General features: G+C 46.8%; 1 protein-coding gene across 1 annotated transcript; it reads left to right on the top strand.

Moving 5' to 3' along the window:
- The first annotated feature begins 15,217 nt into the window (after window positions 1-15,217).
- Window positions 15,218-19,639, top strand: LOC119355814 (probable metal-nicotianamine transporter YSL12). The gene is made up of 6 exons (XM_037622692.1): window positions 15,218-15,724; window positions 17,305-17,468; window positions 17,564-17,661; window positions 17,745-17,879; window positions 17,996-18,185; window positions 18,294-19,639. The coding sequence occupies exons 1-6, from the start codon at window positions 15,259-15,261 to the stop codon at window positions 19,395-19,397; spliced, it is 2,157 nt and encodes a 718-aa protein (XP_037478589.1). The 5' UTR covers window positions 15,218-15,258; the 3' UTR covers window positions 19,398-19,639.
- Window positions 19,640-20,455: the final 816 nt, after the last annotated feature.

Below are 20,455 nucleotides of genomic sequence, written 5' to 3'. Positions count from 1 at the left end.
AGCGGATCACGCACGTACTAGTACCTCCTTTCCGGTTTGCAGGGCTTAATTCAAGCCTCTCACCAACCAAGGTACTCCCTCCGTCCGGGTTTATTAGTCCCGTGAGCAAAGTAGCAAGACCAAGGCATGGCAATAATTAACGGCATGCAGAAGTTTAAGCCTAATTAATTCCAGTGATTTAAGAGGCTACATGCGTGCCCTCGGCTGCGACTCATTGCATGCTGCTTCGCGTACTGCCTGCGAGCGATTCTGAGTGCCTGCATGCAGTCGGCCATAATTAAGGCAGCTAACTGATGTAAAAAAAGATACGCTTTAATTGTTGCGGGCTTTTTAAATCCATGGAATCATTATTGACAAGGAGGGAGATGATTCGAGTGCACTCGTTTGACCGCCATGCCGGCGTGCGACCTAGACGGGATGGGACGTCACAGTCATAATTTCAGTTTCTCTAGTTTTCCACGGAAAGCTGGCGTGCTAAGCCATTATGCATTGAATTTCGATGACCATCACGCTACCTTTCGCCTATAAGTATCGTTTCCCGACCTTCTCCAGTGCCACCGTGACCCAACTCGCCATATCCTCATAAGCCCCCACCAGCCCGACGTCGCTCGCCACGTCCTCCATGCCCCCGCCTGTCCGCGGTAGGCGATGCCGGAGGCGGTCACCGCCGGAACTAGTGTTCGGGTTTTCACCGGAAGGCAGACGGAGGGAGGAGGCATTCTATCTGTCTTTAGATGGCAATGCGGAGATCGAGGAGTTGTTGGAGCGCGACCACATGGCGGAGGAGCAGGAGTTGTTGGAGTGCGACCGCCTGGCAGAGGAGCAGCGTATCGCCGATTTGCGCCGCCAGCGGGACATGGAGCAGCAGCGCACCGGCGCTCTGAGTCACGAGCAGAGTGCCCGCAACTGGGCCGACTACGTGGAGGCCGGCGCCCGACAAATAGCCCTGGAGGCTGTCGGGCACGCACGCGTTCGCGACGCCGATTTTTACTACCAGCTCATCAAGTGTGCTTCCCGCTTGGAAGCCGAAGCTTCGGTGGACCACGCCGGCATGGAAAGGGCCAACGCACGCGAGAAACACGCCCTATCACACCTCTTGCAAGTCCGAGGTGAGGCGCACGATGCCGGTGCCGGTGTTTAGCGTATACCACAGATGGTGGCCGGCATCGTGTAGTTAGCTAAGAGTAAGTTAGTACTTGTACGCAACTAGAGTATTAGTGGGAGTAGATAGTTAACTTGGATATGATAGTTATCAACGTGGAAGTTCAGTACTCTATATGTGGATCAGACCTGTTACTTTGCTCTGAATGTTGAAATTTCCGTTTGAACGTATGGAATGGGCTGTTATTTTTTTTAAATGGGTTGTATTTGTCCTCCACGGGTTTAAGGTTGACTTGTGGGCCTAGCAAGTTGATGCGTACACAATCAGGAGATGATTGTACGTGGAGAGGATGACAGCAAGGACCCTCCAAGGTCATGGCAGTACGCAAGCAAGTGCTTCCTTATTTCAAGCCAATAAAAAAATGGCTCCTCCTAGTGGATTTCTGACATCTGGGTCCCATGCCATTATCAACGTAGTCAATAAACGAGAGAATTGCACAACGAGCGGCTGACACCAGGGACCCAGCAGCTCGCCCAATTATTTTTGTTTTGGGTTAATTTGATAAATGCCACTCCAAATCTGGTGTATCCGAGAAATGCCACTGCAATTTCCAAACTTTAGAAAATGCCATTTCTAGTGGCATTTTTCGAAGTCTGGAGTGGCGTTTTTCAAAGTTTGCAAAATTTGCAGTGGCATTTTTCAAAGTTTGGAAATTGCAGTGGCATTTTTATGAATCGCCATAATTGGAGTGGCATTTATCTAATTTGTTTTTGAGACGGAAGCAGGGTGTCAACTAGGCTGTGCGAGACACTCTGGCCTGTCTAGACAGCCTTTTCTTCTATGTTTATCACAGACCAGCCCAGTAGTTTTTTTTCTTTCTGAAAACGGCTACCCAGTTTTTTTGTGATTTGTCAAGTAAGTCACTTTATCAGGCCTGTTGGGCTGCAGATCTTTCAAGACGAGGAGAGCTTCATTCAGCTGACCGAGAAAATGGCCTATCAGTAATGACAAATGGGTTGTACATTTTTAAAACACATCAAACCGGCAATTAGTTTCAAATATCTTTTTTTCATTTCGAGATTTTAAATTGCATTGATTTTTATGCGTGGACAATTTATTGGATTTTATATTGATATACATTTATTTTTAAAACCAGTCTGAATGTGACTCGAAATTTTGGGATTAAAAACAGTTCAGACCGCACCGACATATGCAAAATTTCGTATAATTTTTTAACCGTGGCCACAATGTGGCTAACAAAAAGAATATGGGCTCCAAAAAAATCCGTAAGAATTAGCAAATGGGCTGTAAATTATTTGAAATAATGGCAGATGGGATGTATATTGTTTTCCACAGATTTGAGGCTTTCCACAGATGGCCTGTATACTGTTGATGTCCATCCAACGGTCGTCGCCCTGCGCCGGTCGTCACAGCCCTGCTCCGACCGGGACACCTGCATTGCCCCGACCCGGCGGCCTCGCGTCATGCAACAGCCAATCATAGCCGTCGCTCGCGTGCCGGCCCGCCCATTGATCCACGTCACCCGCCTCCGTCGCGTCTGCACAGCGGCCTGGCGGTCTACCTCGCCGACCTCGTTCACGGCTGCGTCGGGACGTCAGGCTCGTCGGCTGCCTCAACTCGGACGCCGCTGCTCTGTTGGTCGCTCGGGCCTCGCTGCCCGGGCGCCGGCGCTGCTTTGGCAGCCCGGGTGTCGGTGCTGACAAGCTCGTCCGCGACGTCCCACGGCGTCCGTCGTCGCCGGCTTCATCTTGGACTCCGCCGCCACCACGCCTCCACCGAGCGGCGTCCCTGACCTCGCGCATGATCGGCTTGATCACCCGCTCGCCGCTGCGATCCGCCTCATCTACGCTGCGTGACCAACCTGGGGCCGCAGCGTCGCGGCGCGCGGTCCCCGCCGCTGCCCCGAGGTCTTCCCGCCGTCGCCCCGACCCGCCTGCCGCCGCTGCGTCGCCGCTTTGGGCTATAGCACCGCGGCCCGCGGTCAGCTCCGCCGTCACCGTGCGTCGACCTCCCGTGGTATGCACCGCGTCGTCTTCCTTGGCGCGGGAACGCCACCGTCCACGCTGGACTTCGTCATGCTGTCAGGGTTCTTCGCCTACTTCGTGCACCGCCGCCGCACTTCTAACCTAGCCACCGCCGCCCCCGTCAGGCCGCCGCCGCCGCGGGTACCTTCATAGCTGCCGCCGCCGCCCGTCCACCCCGTTCATCTTCGTCCAGCACCAGCCCGTCGCCAGCGTCGCCGTCATCTACCCCGACCACTTCGTCTACTCCAACCACCGTTGGTGACATCGGCACCGCGCCGATGGACGTCACAATCATCGTCGAGTTCTTCTCTGTTGGCCCCTCTGACTTCTCTGACATGGCGTATAGCTCATGCAGGTCCCTCGTCTACGCATGCCCGGTGCTGGCAACGCCAATGCGTGCCTTCATCCACGACGTGTCCCCGGGCCTGGCAAGCCTGGTCGGCGCTTCGTCAACTTCGTCTTCGTCCGTCTAAGCATGCCCGGTGCTGGCAACACCGGTGCGTGCCTTCGTCCATGATGTGTCCTCGGGCTTGGCAAACCCGCTGCGACGCATTGTCAACAACATTTTCTTCCCGGCGCACCCCTACTTCGACACCACTACGCACATGCTAACTCGGCGCCCTCTTGCGCCCACGGCTCCACGTCGACTTCCTCGACATCGGCCACCCCGACTCGACATCGACCACGGCATTCTTCGTACGGCTACCTCGACCACGGCTCCACCACCCACGCTCTCGGCTACATTGACAAATGGCACAAAGGGCTACCGCCTTGCTTGAGCAACCTCGTCGGTTGCCACTCCAGTCACGACTCCGCGATGCATCGACCGTTACGACTGTGGGGGGGTGTCCGTCGGCTTGCCTTAGGATTTTTCTCCAGTCTCACCATCTGAGTCGCTACCGTTGTGACTGCGGGGGGATGTTGAGTATAATGTATATTAGGAAGCATAGGATAGATTAGGATTTGTTCCTACCTTGTCTTGTACTCCATGCTGGTCATTGTACTCCTATATATATATATGCCCATGAGGCTCAAGCAATACAACAACTATTCCATCAAACCTTTCTCTCCCTTCTAACAGTAGCTAACGCAAGTTCTGGAACCCCAAAAATTCTAAAATAAATTGTTGGACGTGAGGAATTTATCTATTAATCATCTGCGAAAAGAATTAACTAAATAGCACCTTCCAAATAAAAATGGCAGCAATTCTCGTGAGCGCTAAAGTTTCTGTTTTTTACAGCAAGATCAAAAAGACTTTCCCCAAGTCTTCCCAACAGTTCTACTTGGCACAAACACTAATTAAACACAAAAACACAACCAAAACAGAGGCTAGATAAATTATTTATTACTAAACATGAGCAAAAATCAAGGAATAAAAATAAAATTAGGTTACCCCCAACAAGCGCTATCATTTAACGCCCCTAGCTAGGCATAAAAGCGAAGATAGATCTAGGTATTGCCATCTTTGGTAGGTAATCCCTAAGTGGCTCTCATAATAGATTCATAAGGTAATTTAATTTTCTTTCTAGGGAAGTGTTCCATGCCTTTCCTTAACGGAAATTGGAATCTAATATTCCCTTCCTTCATATCAATAATTGCACCAATCGTTCTAAGGAAAGATGAAACTCATGGGCACTAGCACCCATGGTTTATTGATATAGGAGAAGCATCCCTTGTGAGAAACCAGAAATTCGTCCCCGACGTGGCTCGAACCCTGGTTGCTAGAGACGCCACTGCGCTCCCTTGCCACTAGGCTACAGCCTAGTTCTCATCGTTCTAAGGAAAGGTCTACCAAGAATAATAGGACATGAAGGATTGCAATCTATATTAAGAACAATGAAATCTATGGGCACATAGTTCCTATTTACAACAATAAGAACATCATTAATTCTTCCCATAGGTTTCTTAATAGTGGAAAATCCGCAAGGTGCAAGTTTAAAGAACAATCATCAAAATTACGGAAACCTAGCAAATCACACAAAGTTTTTGGAATCGTGGAAACACTAGCACCCAAATCACACAAAGCATAGCACTCATGATCTTTAATTTTAATTTTTATTGTAGGTTCCCAGTCATCATAAAGTTTTCTAGGGATAGAAACTTCCAACTCAAGTTTTTCTTCATAAGATTGCATCAAAGCATCAACGATATGTTTAGTAAAAGCTTTATTTTGACTATAAGAATGAGGAGAATTTAGCACGGATTGCAAAAAGGAAATACAATCTATCAAAGAACAATTATCATAATTAAATTCCTTGAAATCCAAAATAGTGGGTTCATTGCTATTTAAAGTTTTGACCTCTTCAATCCCACTTTTAACAATTTTAGCATCAAGATCTAAAGACTCCGAATTTTTGGAACGCCTTCTAGGTAAAGGTGGATCATCTTCAGCCCCATCATTATGAAGATTAATATTGTAAAACAAAGATTTAATAGGAGACACATAAATAACTTGTAGATCTTCATCCTTATTATCATGAAAACTAGAAGAACACGCTTTTATAAAGCAATCTTTCTTAGCACGCATCCTAGCGGTTCTTTCCTTGCACTAATCAATGGAAATTCTCATGGCTTTGAGAGACTCATTGATATCATGCTTAGGTGGAATAGATCTAAGTTTCAAAGAATCAACATCAAGAGAAATTATATCAACGTTCCTAGCCAACTCATCAATCTTAAGCAATTTTTCTTCAATCAACGCATTGAAACTTTTTTGCAAAGTGATAAATTCTTTAATATTAGATTCAAAATCATAGGGCATCTTATTATAATTTCCATAGGAATTGTTGTAGGAATTACCATAACTATTAGAGGAATTACTAGGAAACGGCCTAGAATTAAAATTACCTCTATACGCGTTATTACCAAAATTGTTCTTACCAACAAAATTCACATACATAGATTCATTGTTATTCTCAATCAAGGTAGAAAAAGGCATATCATTAGGATCAGTAGGAGCACTCTTATTAGCAAATAATTTCATAAGTTCATCCATCTTTCCACTCAAAACATTAATCTCTTCAATTGCATGCACTTTTTTATTAGTAGATCTTTCGGTGTGCCATTGAGAATAATTAACCATAATATTATCTAGGAGTTTGGTAGATTCTCCTAAAGTGATTTCCATAAAAGTGCCTCCCGCAGTCGAATCTAAAAGATTTCTAGAAGCAAAATTCAATCCGACATCAAAATTTTGTATAATCATCCAAAGATTCAAACCATGTGATGGGCAATTATGTATCATTGATTTCATCCTCTCCCAAGATTGTGCAACATGTTCATGATCAAGTTGCTTAAAATTCATAATATCGTTTCTAAGAGAGATGATCTTAGCAGGAGGAAAATACTTAGAGATAAAAGCATCTTTGCACTTATTCCATGAATCAATATTATTTTTAGGCAAAGACGAAAACCAAGCTTTAGTACGATCTCTAAGCGAAAACGGAAATAGCTTCAATTTAACAATATCATATCCACATCTTTCTTGTTTTTCATATCACACGAATCAACAAAGTTGTTTGGATGGGTAGCGGCATCTTCACTAGGAAGGCCAGAAAATGGATCTTTCATGGCAAGATTCAGCAAAGCAGTATTAATTTCACAAGATTCAGCATCAGTAAGAGGAGCAATCGGAACTAATAAAATCATTATTGTTGGTATTGGCAAAGTCACACAATTTAGTATTATCTTGAGCCATCATGACAAGCAAGCAATCCAACACACAAGCAAACAAGAAACGGGCAAAAAAGGCAAATAGAAAAAGAGAAGGGGAACGGAAAGAGAGGGAGAGAGGAAAAGAGGGCGAATAAAACGGCAAGGGTGAAGTGGGGGAGAGGAAAACGAGAGGCAAATGGCAAATAATGTAATGCGAGGATAAGAGTTTGTGATGGGTACTTGGTATATTTTGACTTGGTAAAGGTGCCAGAAATGACTAATTGTGGGAGTCAAAGCTTGACTTGACTTGGCGCGAATATCCCCGGCAACGGCACCAGAAATCCTTCTTGCTACCTCTTGAGCACTGTGTTAGTTTTCCCTTGAAGAGGAAAGGGTGATGCAATAAAGCAGCATAAGTATTTCCCTCAGTTTTTGAGAACCAAGGTATCAATCCAGTAGGAGATCACGCTCAAGTCCCACACACCTACACAAATAAATAAGAACCTCGGAACCAACGCGATAAAGGGGTTGTCAAGCCCTTCTTGGTCACTTACGAGAGTGAGATCTGATAGATATCATAAGATAATATTTTTGGTATTTTTATGATAAAGAGAAATAAATATGCAAAGTAAAATAAACGACAAAGGAAATAACTAAGTATTGGAAGATTAATATGATGGAAGATAGACCCGGGGGCCATAGGTTTCACTAGTGGCTTCTGTCAAGAGGATAAGTATTACAGTGGGTAAACGAATTACTGTCGAGCAATTGATAGAATTGAGCATAGTTATGAGAATATCTAGGTATGATCATGTATATAGGCATCACGTCCGAGACAAGTAGACCGAAACGATTATGCATCTACTACTATTACTCCACACATCGACCGCTATCCAGCATGCATCTAGAGTATTAAGTTCAAGAGAACAGAGTAATGCTTTAAGGAAGATGATATGATGTAGAGGGATAAACTCATGCAATATGATATAAACCCCATCTTTTTATCCTCGATGGCAACAATACAATACGTATCGGTTCCCTTTCTGTCACTGGGATGGAACACCGCAAGATTGAACCCAAAGCTAAGCACTTCTCCCATTGCAAGAAAGATCAATCTAGTAGGCCAAACCAAACTAATAATTCAAAGAGACTTGCAAAGATAAACCAATCATACATAAAAGAATTCAGAGAAGAATCAAATATTGTTCATAGATAATATGGATCATAAACCCACAATTCATCGGATCTCGACAAACACACCGCAAAAGAAGATTACATTGAATAGATCTCCAAGAAAATTGAGGAGAACTTTGTATTGAGATCCGAAGAGAGAGAAGAAGCCATCTAGCTAATAATTATGGACCCGTGGGTCTGAAGTAAACTACTCACACATCACCGGAGAGGCCATGGAGTTGATGTAGAGGCCCTCCGTGATCGATGCCCCCTCTGGTGGAGCTCCGAAAAAGGCCCCGAGATGGGATCTCTCGAGTACAGAAGGTTGCGGCGGTGGAATTAGGTTTTCGTGGTGCTCCTGGATGTTTGGGGGTACGTGGATATATATTGGAGGAAGAAGTATGCCGGTGGAGCAACGGAGGGCCCACGAGGGTGGAGGGCGTGCCCAGGGGGGTAGGTGTGCCCCCTGCCTCGTGCCTTCCTCCCTTGTTTCTTGACGGCCACTCCAAATCTCCTAGATCACGTTTGTTGAGAAAATCACATTCCCGAAGGTTTCATTCCGTTTGGACTCCGTTTGATATTCCTTTTCTTCGAAACCCTAAAATAGGCAAAAAAAACAGCAATTTGGGATGGGCCTCCGGTTAGTAGATTAGTCCCAAAAATGATATAGAAGTGTAAAATAAAGCCTAACATCCAAAATAGATAATATAATAGCATGGAGCAATAAAAAATTATAGATACATTGGAGACGTATCATTCACTTTGCATGATATGCTCATTCCTATGCCTTTGACATGCATTTGTGACCCATGCTTTGCATTACATATGATGATTGATTCTACTAGTTGTATATGTATTTGCAAGCTTGGTGGAGATATTGCCTTTTATTGCCATGTTCCATTTGTGACCCATCCCTATGATGATACTATGATCTTGCTTTGTGTTCGTGCTTGCGATATGTCATGTGCATTGCCTATGCCTATTATTTGCTCACATGACATGATTGCCATGATTTACTCTAGTATGTTACATCTTCACACTACTAGCTTGCACAACTTGATTGCTATGTTTGCTTGCCTTGTTGCATCACCAATGATCCATACTTTCTACTTCAATGCGGTTGGTGACAACCATCTACATGCTTATCGCATGATTGTTATTACTTCTTGTCATACATCTCCATATGTTGCCTCTATCATTCTAGATGATTTGACATGTATTGAGTGCAATGATGGTTTTAGTCTTGCTAATGAGATTGCCCCCATAGCATTCTCGCATATATTTGGAGCTTTTGACATGTTTCCTGTGAAGCATGCTTGCCTTACCTATTTGCACCACATACCTAGTGCCATGAATATAGCCATTGTTGCATCATATTATTCATGCAATTGTACTTCTAATGGTTATGTGCAAGAGAAGAGAACCATCATGATGGATGATGTGTTTATCTACCATGCGCATACATTCTTTGCTTTCTTGTGTGCATGTGTAGGATACTTGGACCTTGTGTCGACTTCCACTTCACATGAGTTGACCATTCGAGCTCTTGAAAGAGAGCCTCATACATTCGACCACGACTCGCTTCTCCAACACCTTTCCTACCACTTCGGCATTGTGAAGAATGCACAAGGACACGCCTTCCAGGTGACATCTTTCTTGAGCATGGATATTGAGGATCATACTACTTGTGTTGCTTGCACCATGAGACTTATTGTTCATCTTGGACCACTTGGTTGCACACATGTTAGAGATCTTGCTTCGACTTGTTATTTTCACCGTTCCATGCATCATGATATATATGCCTTATGTGTTGCATCCAATTCTTGGTTTACTTGCTCCTCTCATATGTTTGGCTGCAACAATGCCATCACTTCACATATGCCATGTCCCATTGATTGCTACATGCTTGCCTCGATTGCCTCACACATGATGAACAATTGCTCTTTCCATTGTGTTGAGTGCCACATGATATTCACTACACCCCATGCACATTATGCTTGCTATGAACTTGAGGTAAATGCTTATTCTGTTGACACACATATTTGCATCACTACCTCACAATTGCATACTTGTCCCCATGATATCTTTGTCTGTGCTCGATTGATATGCTTCCATGACATGTCACATCCATTTGGCACACTGTATGCTTTGCATGATGACAACACTTGTTTGGTTAATCACCTCTTGAATGCTTGGTTTTGCACTCGCGCTAACCGCATTTGTTTTTCCAAGTGTTTGTTGTTCTTGCTCCTTTTGAAGGGATCACTAGACGGTGCGGCATTGGAGAGTGCCCATTGCGAGCTTGAAGATGATGAGTACTTGGTGAACGTCCACTTCTACACGGTGAAGCCATCTCTTTCCCATGGTGATTTGGTTTTCGATCCGAGGTCGGATCTTTCCCAAGGGGGAGGGTATGATGTGGAGCATCCTACGGACATCACCATGTCAAGAGTTCATTCGGCAAGTGGCATGTACGACATCTACTTCACATACACAAAGGTGAATCATCTCCTTTACACGTGCTCACTTGACCCCTTCGAGGATGGTATACTACTTGACCCTCCATCGTGCATGCATAGGTATTGTCGGAGCTTCATGAATGTCGAGGAGGAGTGCAAGCGCCAAGGAACAACTACACCATCCGCGAGGGAAACGTGGAAGAGAAGGAAGAAGAAGCGCGGACAAGCTTCTGGAAAGCCCGGAACTTCCGGCCTCTGCCCAGAACTTGCGGCCCCCGGACCTTCCGGCCTGCCCCGAACTTCCGTCCCTCGGAGTCCAGACCAGCCCCGAGCGCACCAACTCTCTGGATAGCCCAAAGCCCAGCCGGAACCTGCCTGGAACTTCCGGCCCTGCCTGCGCGCAGACACTCGGGCCGAAGCCCATGTACCCTTTCTCCCCTCACTTACCCCTTCGTGGACCAAGACTATATATACTCCTCCACCTCCTCCTTTCTAGGGTTAGCGTTGTGATAGCTCATATTAGAGATAGAGCTACGCTCATCCATATCAGATCTGCTCCTTGAGAGAGATCGCGACCCCTCTTCGTAGAAGATCCACCTTGGATTCAAGACCTCCTCACGGAGAAGACATCAAGACCTCCTCACGGAGAAGAACCGGTTACCCTTTGTATCGTCCCGTGTTGACTTTGGATCATGTATCTCTCTTTATGTTTCAAGGATCTAGCACATGTGTGATAATACTTGTTGGTTTGAGTGTTCTCTCGTGTTTCCCCTTGTTTTCCCCCTCGTGTTCTTTGCGGGATCCGCTCCTTTCATGAAAGATCGGCCGTATAGGGTTCCACACCCTACATCACTTAGCTTGCACACATGAAAGACACTTAGAACCTTTGACTAAAGTGAAACTCGGGATTAAATCTAACTTAGCTAGCCGCGTCATAACACCGAAACTAATGTGACAAATACGTGAATGCCAAACTTCAGATTCATTAACACTTGAATGAATATGGTTCACGACTTTATTAAAAAAACTATGAGGGAAAGGCGGAACATCTCTCCACTCTCATAACCTTTTCCAACAAATAGTCCATATTTAGTAACAACTAATTTATTAGACTCGAAGACCAACTTAAACCCTTCTCTACATAGAAGGGAGCCACTAACGAGGTTCTTCTTGATGGCAGGGACATGCTGCACGTTCTTCAACTACACGATCCTTCCTGAAGTAAACTTCAGATCGACCGTGCCAACACCATGAACAGAAGCACCCGCGCCATTCCCCATCAATAGGGATCCGTGCCTGTGACTTGGTAAGAAGTGAACAATGGAATGTCAGCACACACATGAACACCTGCACCTGTATCCACCCACCAATCGGCGGGCCGAAGCACTGAAAAAAATAGTAAATAAATTACCGTACCCAGATGCACCATTCTCATTGTTTCCCATAATCATGTTGACATTCTTGGAGTCCTGTCCTGACTTCTTAAACTTGTTTGGACACTTGTTGGCCCAATGTTCAACCGAACCACAAGTAAAGCAGCCCTCACCCTTCTTGTTTTTCTTGAAGGTCTTCTTACCCTTCTTCTTAAAGTGGGTATTGTGTTGGACACCGTTCTTTCCCTTGGGCTTGTGGGGGTTGAAGTTCCTCTGGTTCATCATGTTGGTGACAGAAGTCCCTTCGGCCCCTTTTCCGTGCGAGTCATTTGCCCTAGAATTCTGCTCAACACTCAGATGGCCAATGACATCCTCCACAGAGAATTCACGCCTCTGATGTTTCAGAGTGGTGGCAAAGTTCCTCCAGGAATTAGGGAGCTTAACGATTATGCAGCCCGTGACAAACTTGCTCGGTAAATCGCACTTAAGAAGCTCAAGCTCCTTAACGATGCATATTATCTCATGAGCCTGCTACAATACAGGAAGGTTCTCGACCATCTTGTAATCGTGGAACTGCTCTGTAACATACATCTCGCTCCCGGCATCGGTGGCTCCAAACTTAGATTCAACCGCCTCCCACAAGTCTTTGGTGACATGCACATGTAAATATGCATCGACCAGTTTATCTCCGATCATGCTAAGAACTGCTTCGAGAAATACGACGGTGGCCTCCCTGAACGCCTTCTTCTGTTCAGGAGCAATCGTTCCCATGGAGACACCGGCGACCCAGAACACATTCATCGCGTGAGCCATAAAGTGGTCTTAGTCTTCCAACGCTTAAAGTACGTACCGGTAAACTTATCAGGTTTCAGTGCAGCGTCAAAGCCACTTGCCGAAAAATTCCTACACATAATAGGCTTTTGGATTGTTGAGTAAATAGGTAATTTTTTGATTAACTTAATCCACGAGTAAATCACTTGCATGGCATTGACACACATAATCGCATACTGATATTCAATCATGCAAGCACATATTACGCTAATTGCAGAAAGATCTACGTATAAAGCTAGCATGGCTAAAACAGAAAACAATAGGAGCGGGATAAACGAGTTATACCCTTTAGTAGGCCATGCAGAGGCCGCGGCGGCAGCAGTGTCGTTGGCGGCCTTCTTGTCTGCCTCAAGCTTCTCGGCAGCGAGACGGTCGGCGTCGGACTGTGACATGGTGATGATGAAGACGACACAGACGTAGAGGAAGTAACGGATCGGAGGCGAGCAGTCGCTTCCCAAAAACCTATTCGCCCCTCTCTCGTACAAGAACCGAAGGGGCAGGGTTTCAGAGACATGCTCTCCCGTCGACCATGTACGTGGCAGACGGGATGGAGTCACCGGCGGCGAGCGTGCGCGTGAAGCAGATGTGATCTATTTGTGACGGTTAGGGTTAGGAGACACCGCATAAGTGTGAGATTGGCTCGGCTCATTTCTAAAACCCGCGGCGTGTCGTGACGAGGCGTGGTGTGGCGAGGCGGGCGGCGGAGGAGGAGCGCGAGAGGGTCTCTTCTATTCTCAAGCTCCAATAGCATGCAGAAAAAAAAATCTTTATAAAAAAGTCCAACTCCTCTCCAACTTTCGGGTGGGGCTAAACTTTCCACTACACCTAATGCCAAATAAACCTACATAAACCTTTAGAGATTTTCTAAAATTGTTGGATGGGCCTAAAACCGACCCCATATTTTAACAGACCACGCTCCAGAGCACCAAGCGCAAGTACAACCAGCTCACTTTTTTTGCGCTGGTGAAGAAGCTATTCAGTAGTTGGATGTTCACCGCAGGGCGTTGCCATGACGGCATGGCTGCACCCTCACCCAGCGCGGGCAACCCAAGGAGAAGCGCGTCCGGGTCTAGTCCCGGCACAGACAGGTCAAGGTCATCCTCCCGCGACTCTGGTTCATCGACGGGGTTTTGCGCAAAAAAGCCGCACGCGTGTCGCCCCGAAACAGTGCACGTCACTGGCAGTGGACCCATCCATGCTGAATACGCACGCGCTCGAATAAAGTGACTGTATTTGAACCAAATAACAAGTTGAATGATAAAAAAAAGTATTTCCGAAGGTGTAGCACTAAACTGCACGTTCGACGCAAGTCTTGTGACTACTGATGATATTATCTCAATGTTTTTAGTCTCTCAACTATCATCAAAGTTTAGATTCGGTCTCCCAACTTCAATACTATATATTTGTGCTCACTCAATACATTCAAAAGTCTGTCCTCAGCGGTTTTTACCATGGTCTAGCAGGCATAGTCAGCATGAAAAAAGGACGAAAATTTTAAGAAAAGGGAAGTTGCAGTTTTCTACAGAACAGGTAGCTTGGCGGAGATCCCGTCAGGCTAATCCGCAGAGTTAGGAAGAAGATCCCGATGGTATCAGCTGGTCAAAGTCGTGGGACGTGGAGGAATCTTGGCATGCAGCCACAAGAGACGCATTTATACGCATCGATTATTAGGGGGTCGCTCGCTGTCAGTAGCTGTGTAACGGCTTACGCGTGCCTGAGTTTCCATATCCGCTGCTTTCACATGCTGCCCGCGTGCTGCGCAGTTCACACATGGGCATGGAAAGAGCCAAACAAAAAAGAAGTCTGCAAACCACGCTCCAATCCAAGCTAGTACGAACTGTAGTTGATTCTGGATATGAGCAGTATCCAAGTGGAGCTGGACGTGTGATCGATCGGGGGTCAAGGTCAACTATGGCACGTAGGAGATGGCGCCTGCCGCGCTGCGGAGTCGACGTTCTCTGCCCCTGTTTATGAACTGAACGTTGGATTATCTTATCTACGTACTAGAGAAGAACATGTATGTATGTGCACGAGGCCCCTATTTCTGTATGTCATACAGCTGCAATCGGATAAGCGTTGGAGCTTCAGCTTGACTTTGCCAGAGAGCTCCGAACAAGGCCATGCCAAATTCTGCGCTGATTTATAGAGGGAGCCTAGCCGGACGGCATCATTCCCGATTCAGATAGGCGCGCCTATCTATATTCCCTGGAAGCTGTCCGCCTTGTCATGACAAACAAGAGCGCTGCACTAAGCCCGGACAGAGACTTCCATTTCATGACGGCCTCGCTGTAGTAAGCTGCGTCACGACGCTCGATTAGTTTATGATTAGGACGTCTAAACAACGGCCCACTTGAACAGCAGCGTGACGTTCAGCCGTCGCCAGCTGAATGAATATTCATTCACATCATCGCTAGACACAATCGAGAAAACAACATCTAACTAAACTTGACTGATAGCTGGAATAGTATATAGCAGAAAATTCAATGCATTAATAGCATCTAACCCGCACGGCGCGTCACTACTCCTATATAAATGCAAGTATGCAACCCTTGCCAGTCGCAAACTTGAAATACAGTCTCACACACACCACGGAAGGCGCGCGCGCGTCCATTCCAAGGGCAATGGCGCCGCACACCACGGAAGCGGACGCCGCCGCCGCCGCCGGCGACGAGGAGTCGGCGGTGGAGGCCGGCACGCTGCGCCACCGCCACAACGCCGCCAAGGCCGACGACGACGGCGAGATCAAAGGGAGCGCGCCGGCCGGGGAGGAGGGGGACGCGGAGGCGTCCGTGGAGCGGGCGTTCGAGGGCAGGCCGGTGCCGACGTGGCGGGAGCAGCTGACGCTCCGCGCCTTCGTGGTCAGCTTCTTCCTGGCCATCATGTTCAGCGTCATCGTGATGAAGCTCAACCTCACCACCGGCATCATCCCGTCGCTCAACGTCTCCGCGGGCCTCCTCGGCTTCTTCTTCGTCCGCCTCTGGACCTCCGCCATCGAGAGGATGGGGTTCCTCCGCCAGCCCTTCACGCGCCAGGAGAACACCGTCATCCAGACCTGCGTCGTCGCCGCCTACGACATCGCCTTCAGCGGTAAGCTCTTCAAGTCCAAACTCCCGCGACTCCTTTATTCCTTTTCGATTGACGAGTGAGCAGAGCCTCTGCTTTTTCACTAAGGGGAAGCAGAGGAAGCAGAGCTGTATCAAGTGCTGTTCTTGCTGCTACTCTCCGATGTATAGTACTACGAGTGGTAGTTATGAGGGATACTTTATTCATAGGCTTCTATCAATTCTTTCGCAATCAGGCGAAGTATATTTAAACGCCGAAGTTGCTACACTAAGGTGATATAGAAAGATGATGAAACCTACTGACTTGTCCATGGAAAACCTGCATATTTTAGTGATTTATAAGCGCTCTTATATTTCTTTACAAAGGGAGTACGGTTTAGTGATTCTTTATTGTTGCATCCCCTGATAAAACTGCATAAGAGTTCAACCATCTGCATACGAACATGTGCAAAGCAAAAATGCACAAAGTAAATCATGTGAAATGAAATAGCAGGCCTAAGATGGAAAAAGCAAATATTCAGTTGGAGGAGTTTTGTGGTTCCGAGTGAATAACATTAGGGCTATGGTAGGATGAAATTGGAAAAACAGCAAGAAATTTAGAAAAATCTTGAATATTCCATCATAATTTTTAGAAAATACAATAATTTGCAAAAGGACTGTAGCAGCATACTTGATAATTACAGAATTCCATGGTTTTGCATAATATTTCTGATAGCTGCAAAAAATAATTCTACAAACTTTAGTAACTTCATTTGATTTTTCTCCGAATTTGATTTTTTGGTATTATTTCCTCTGCAAATTTTCTTGACTTTTGACAATTTTCTGTGCTGGCCGGGCTGCCACGTGTGTGGAACATCCGCCATGTCGTCATCCAAACTGCTTTTAGCTTATCTTGATCTCGATGGTTTCGACACTAGAGAGACTACAAATTTCTGGTTTGGAGTGAAGTGACCAAAACTTAGACCTTGGCAATCGTCGAGGGGCCAAAAAAAATGTATATTTTCTTTATTTAGCTTGTTTATGTAAAGAAGACTTTTCACTAGTATGCTGATAGACTGGTTAATTGTGTATTCAAATTATCGTTATCACGTACTAGTAATCGCGGTCTCAGTATGGGACAGCCAAGTTGCCTATGACCTCATGCTGAAATAGTGATCTAGATGGTTTGACTCCATATCTACACGCATGGTTGAAATATACAAGAGAATTAATAGGTTGTGGCCCATGGATGTGATGTTGTAGACTTGACTTCAACGACTGTCCCTTTTTCCAGTCTTATTAGGCCCTTCCCCCTTTTTTTTTCTTGCGAGAATCTTGGGCTAGATTTCAAATATGACCTCTTCAGCAAAAAGGATAGAGATGTGTCTACGAAAAGAAGTATGGTTTCTTGGACTATTATCAATAACCAATGGCAAAACCTTTTGGCTGAGGCTTTTAAATTCAAATTTGAACATTGAGAAGAACAAATAAATCTAGGGATATTCATTTGCTTGTTTGAACCTAAACTTTGGCTGAAAACATTTGATGGCTTTGACTACCTATAATCTGGGTTCTGTACATGGAGAAATGTGATATTCACTGCACTGGCTCATTCCAATTGATCAGGTGGATTTGGCAATTACTTGTTCGCCATGAGTGGAACCATCGCCAGCCAAGCAACAGAGGCTAACGATGCTCAGAATGTCAAGGACCCCCACATCGGGTGGATGATAGGGTTCCTCTTCCTCGTCAGTTTCGTTGGGCTATTTGCTCTTGTGCCCCTGAGAAAGGTAAATCTGTAGCCTGTTTCTGCATTCCTACTTATGTTCTTACATCATCCCTGCATACCCATCTACTAATCGTCTCAAATCACTTTCTGGTTCAGATCATGATCGTGGACTACAAGCTCACCTATCCAAGTGGCACCGCGACTGCATATCTTATCAACGGTTTCCACACGCCAGAGGGTGCAAAGCTTGCAAAGTAATCTAGCCGTCTGAATGTCACAGTGCTAGTATTCTCCTTGGTGATATATAGTTAGTGACAACATGATTATGGTATTTCAGGAAGCAAGTAAGGACATTGGGCAAGTTCTTTTCATTCAGCTTCCTCTGGGGCTTTTTCCAGTGGTTCTACACTGCTGGAGACGGCTGTGGGTTTCAGAACTTCCCTTCCTTGGGCCTTCAGGCCTACAAGAGCAGGTTGGATAATGCCTGTTTTCTTGGTCTGAATGTCTGAAACTTGCCTGAAGCCTTTTGTATCTATATGGAGATCTGAACTCATTGTCCAAACTGAACTTCACATTTCAAAATTTCAGGTTTTATTTCGATTTCTCCCCTACCTATGTTGGAGTCGGGATGATCTGCCCCCACATAGTGAACGTGTCTGTTCTACTGGGAGGCATCCTGTCGTGGGGTGTGATGTGGCCCTTGATACACAACAACAGAGGGAGTTGGTACTCGGCTGACCTCAAAGACAGCAGTCTCCATGGCCTCCAAGGTTACAGGGTAAAACAAACATCTACACATTTCATCATCTTTGATTTCAATTTGTTTGGCTGATTGGTGCCACTGATGCTGGTACTAATCAAGCAACCAATCCCAACTACTCTGCAGGTGTTCATATCCATCGCCATGATCCTCGGGGACGGCCTGTACAACTTCGTCAAGGTGCTCATCCGCACGAGTGTCGCCTTCGCGGCGATGGCGAAGAAGAACAGCACCATCCCGGTCTCGGACGTGGGCGGCGCCAAGGCCACCGGCGAGCCTGTATCGTTCGACGAGCAGCGTCGCACCGAGCAATTCATGAAGGACCAGATCCCCAAGTCGGTGGCGTATGCGGGGTACGCCGCCGTCGCCGCGGTGTCGATCGCCACCCTACCCCAGATCTTCCCGGACCTCAAGTGGTACTACATCCTGGTGGCGTATGTCTTCGCGCCCGTGCTCGCCTTCTGCAACGCCTACGGGACAGGCCTCACCGACTGGTCCCTCGCCTCCACCTACGGCAAGCTCGCCATCTTCATCTTCGGCGCGTGGGCGGGCGCCCCGCACGGCGGCGTGCTCGTCGGCCTCGCCGCCTGCGGCGTCATGATGAGCATCGTGTCCACCGCCGCCGACCTCATGCAGGACTTCAAGACGGGCTACCTCACGCTCGCGTCGCCCAGGTCCATGTTCATCAGCCAGATCATCGGCACCGGCATGGGCTGCGTCATCGCGCCCTGCGTCTTCTGGCTCTTCTACAAGGCCTTCGACGACATCGGCATCAGCGGCAGCGAGTACCCCGCGCCCTACGCCATCGTCTACCGCAACATGGCCATACTCGGCGTCGACGGCTTCTCCTCGCTCCCCAAGCACTGCCTCACGCTCTGCTACGTCTTCTTCGCCGGCGCCATCCTCATCAACCTCGTCAGGGACTTGGTGCCCGCCAAGGTCGCCAAGTTCATCCCGCTGCCCATGGCCATGGCCATACCCTTCTACATCGGCTCCTACTTCGCCATCGACATGTTCGTCGGCACCGTCATCGTCTTCGTGTGGGGGATCGTGAACAAGGCCAAGGCCGACGCGTTTGCGCCGGCGGTCGCCTCGGGGTTGATCTGCGGTGACGGCATTTGGACGCTGCCGCAGTCGATCCTCGCTCTTGCAAAGGTGAAGCCACCGATTTGCATGAAGTTTCTATCGAGATCCGTCAATGCCAACGTGGATGCCTACCTAGGAAATTAAGTCAGTGCCTGTGCGGCAGTTCTCCTTTCCTTGGAAAAAAAGGAAGGCCTCCCTGTCTATAGTTTGAAGTTACACATTCTGTACTGTATCATCATCCTATAATCACGATTGATGGCTTGTTACGTATGGTGATTTTGTAGCTAATGTATGTAAGCTTTAAGGTTGTGCTTATTAAGTGGCTATAGGGATGTAATGGGCTAATGGCAAACAAGGGGCGTCTACAAGTAAGTCCCGTTTGGTTAGCTTTAGCTAGCTCCATAGTTCATTTCTCTAAAGAAAAAACAAAACCAAATTTTAAACTGTTCGATTGTTGGTGGGTTTAAACGATTGACATCCCTAAATGGCTACCCCTCGGCTGATGAACTGTGAGAAGCAAATGACAAACTCGGTCTGTGCTGCTCGTGGTTTTCTCCTACCGAATTGAATGTGTGGGCCAGGCAGGCGTCCTGTACTCGTACACAATCGCACCCATATGGTATCGTTGTGTAGGCGTACACACTTGAGACCAACGGTGTGTTTGACTACGGGAGAAGTACATCCGAATCTCAACACCATCCGGTGGTGGCTAGATACCCGGTAGAAACCAATTCCACTCGAAATGTCACTCTCAGCGAGCTCCATAAATTATACCGATCAATCCTCGTATGCCGACTCTTTAAAGTGCCATTTTTAGCCAAAATCGTCATATTAATAGTTATTATGCCGATATGGCCAATCTGATGACTCTGCTAAAGTTGCTCTTGAAGATTTGCTTTCCTTGTCCAAGATTATAACATCTACCGCTTTTTGCACTGAACGCTCTTTATCTTTGGTCCGTTATCTGATGATAGCGGACTGATAGTGGAGCGCGGCCAAAGTTTGATCGTATGGAAAAGGTATACTACCGTAACAACCAGTGCACACTGACCCTGTAATCGCCCGGGGCCGATTTACGGATGCCGGTGAGCCGTCGAAATCAACCGGCACCTACGCAAAACGTACGCGCATATACGACGATCAATAGAAACGGATGCGTACACGCGTGCCGTGCGCCCGTTACCTCTTTCGCTCTGTCGCGT

This window comes from Triticum dicoccoides, chromosome 2A (genome assembly GCF_002162155.2).
Source record: "Triticum dicoccoides isolate Atlit2015 ecotype Zavitan chromosome 2A, WEW_v2.0, whole genome shotgun sequence".
Classification (NCBI taxonomy): Eukaryota; Viridiplantae; Streptophyta; class Magnoliopsida; order Poales; family Poaceae; genus Triticum; species Triticum dicoccoides.
The sequence above is the reverse complement of the archived record's forward strand: the minus strand, read 5'-3'. Positions and strand labels throughout refer to the sequence as shown.

Excerpts from the sequence above, each read along its gene's own strand:
- LOC119355814 (XM_037622692.1), top strand. The coding sequence starts at position 15,259 with ATGGCGCCGCACACCACGGAAGCGGACGCCGCCGCCGCCGCCGGCGAC. Across the intron at positions 17,662-17,744 it reads GAGGGTGCAAAGCTTGCAAA|GAAGCAAGTAAGGACATTGG; the intron begins GTAATCTAGCCG and ends ATGGTATTTCAG. Across the intron at positions 17,880-17,995 it reads CTTCAGGCCTACAAGAGCAG|GTTTTATTTCGATTTCTCCC; the intron begins GTTGGATAATGC and ends TCAAAATTTCAG.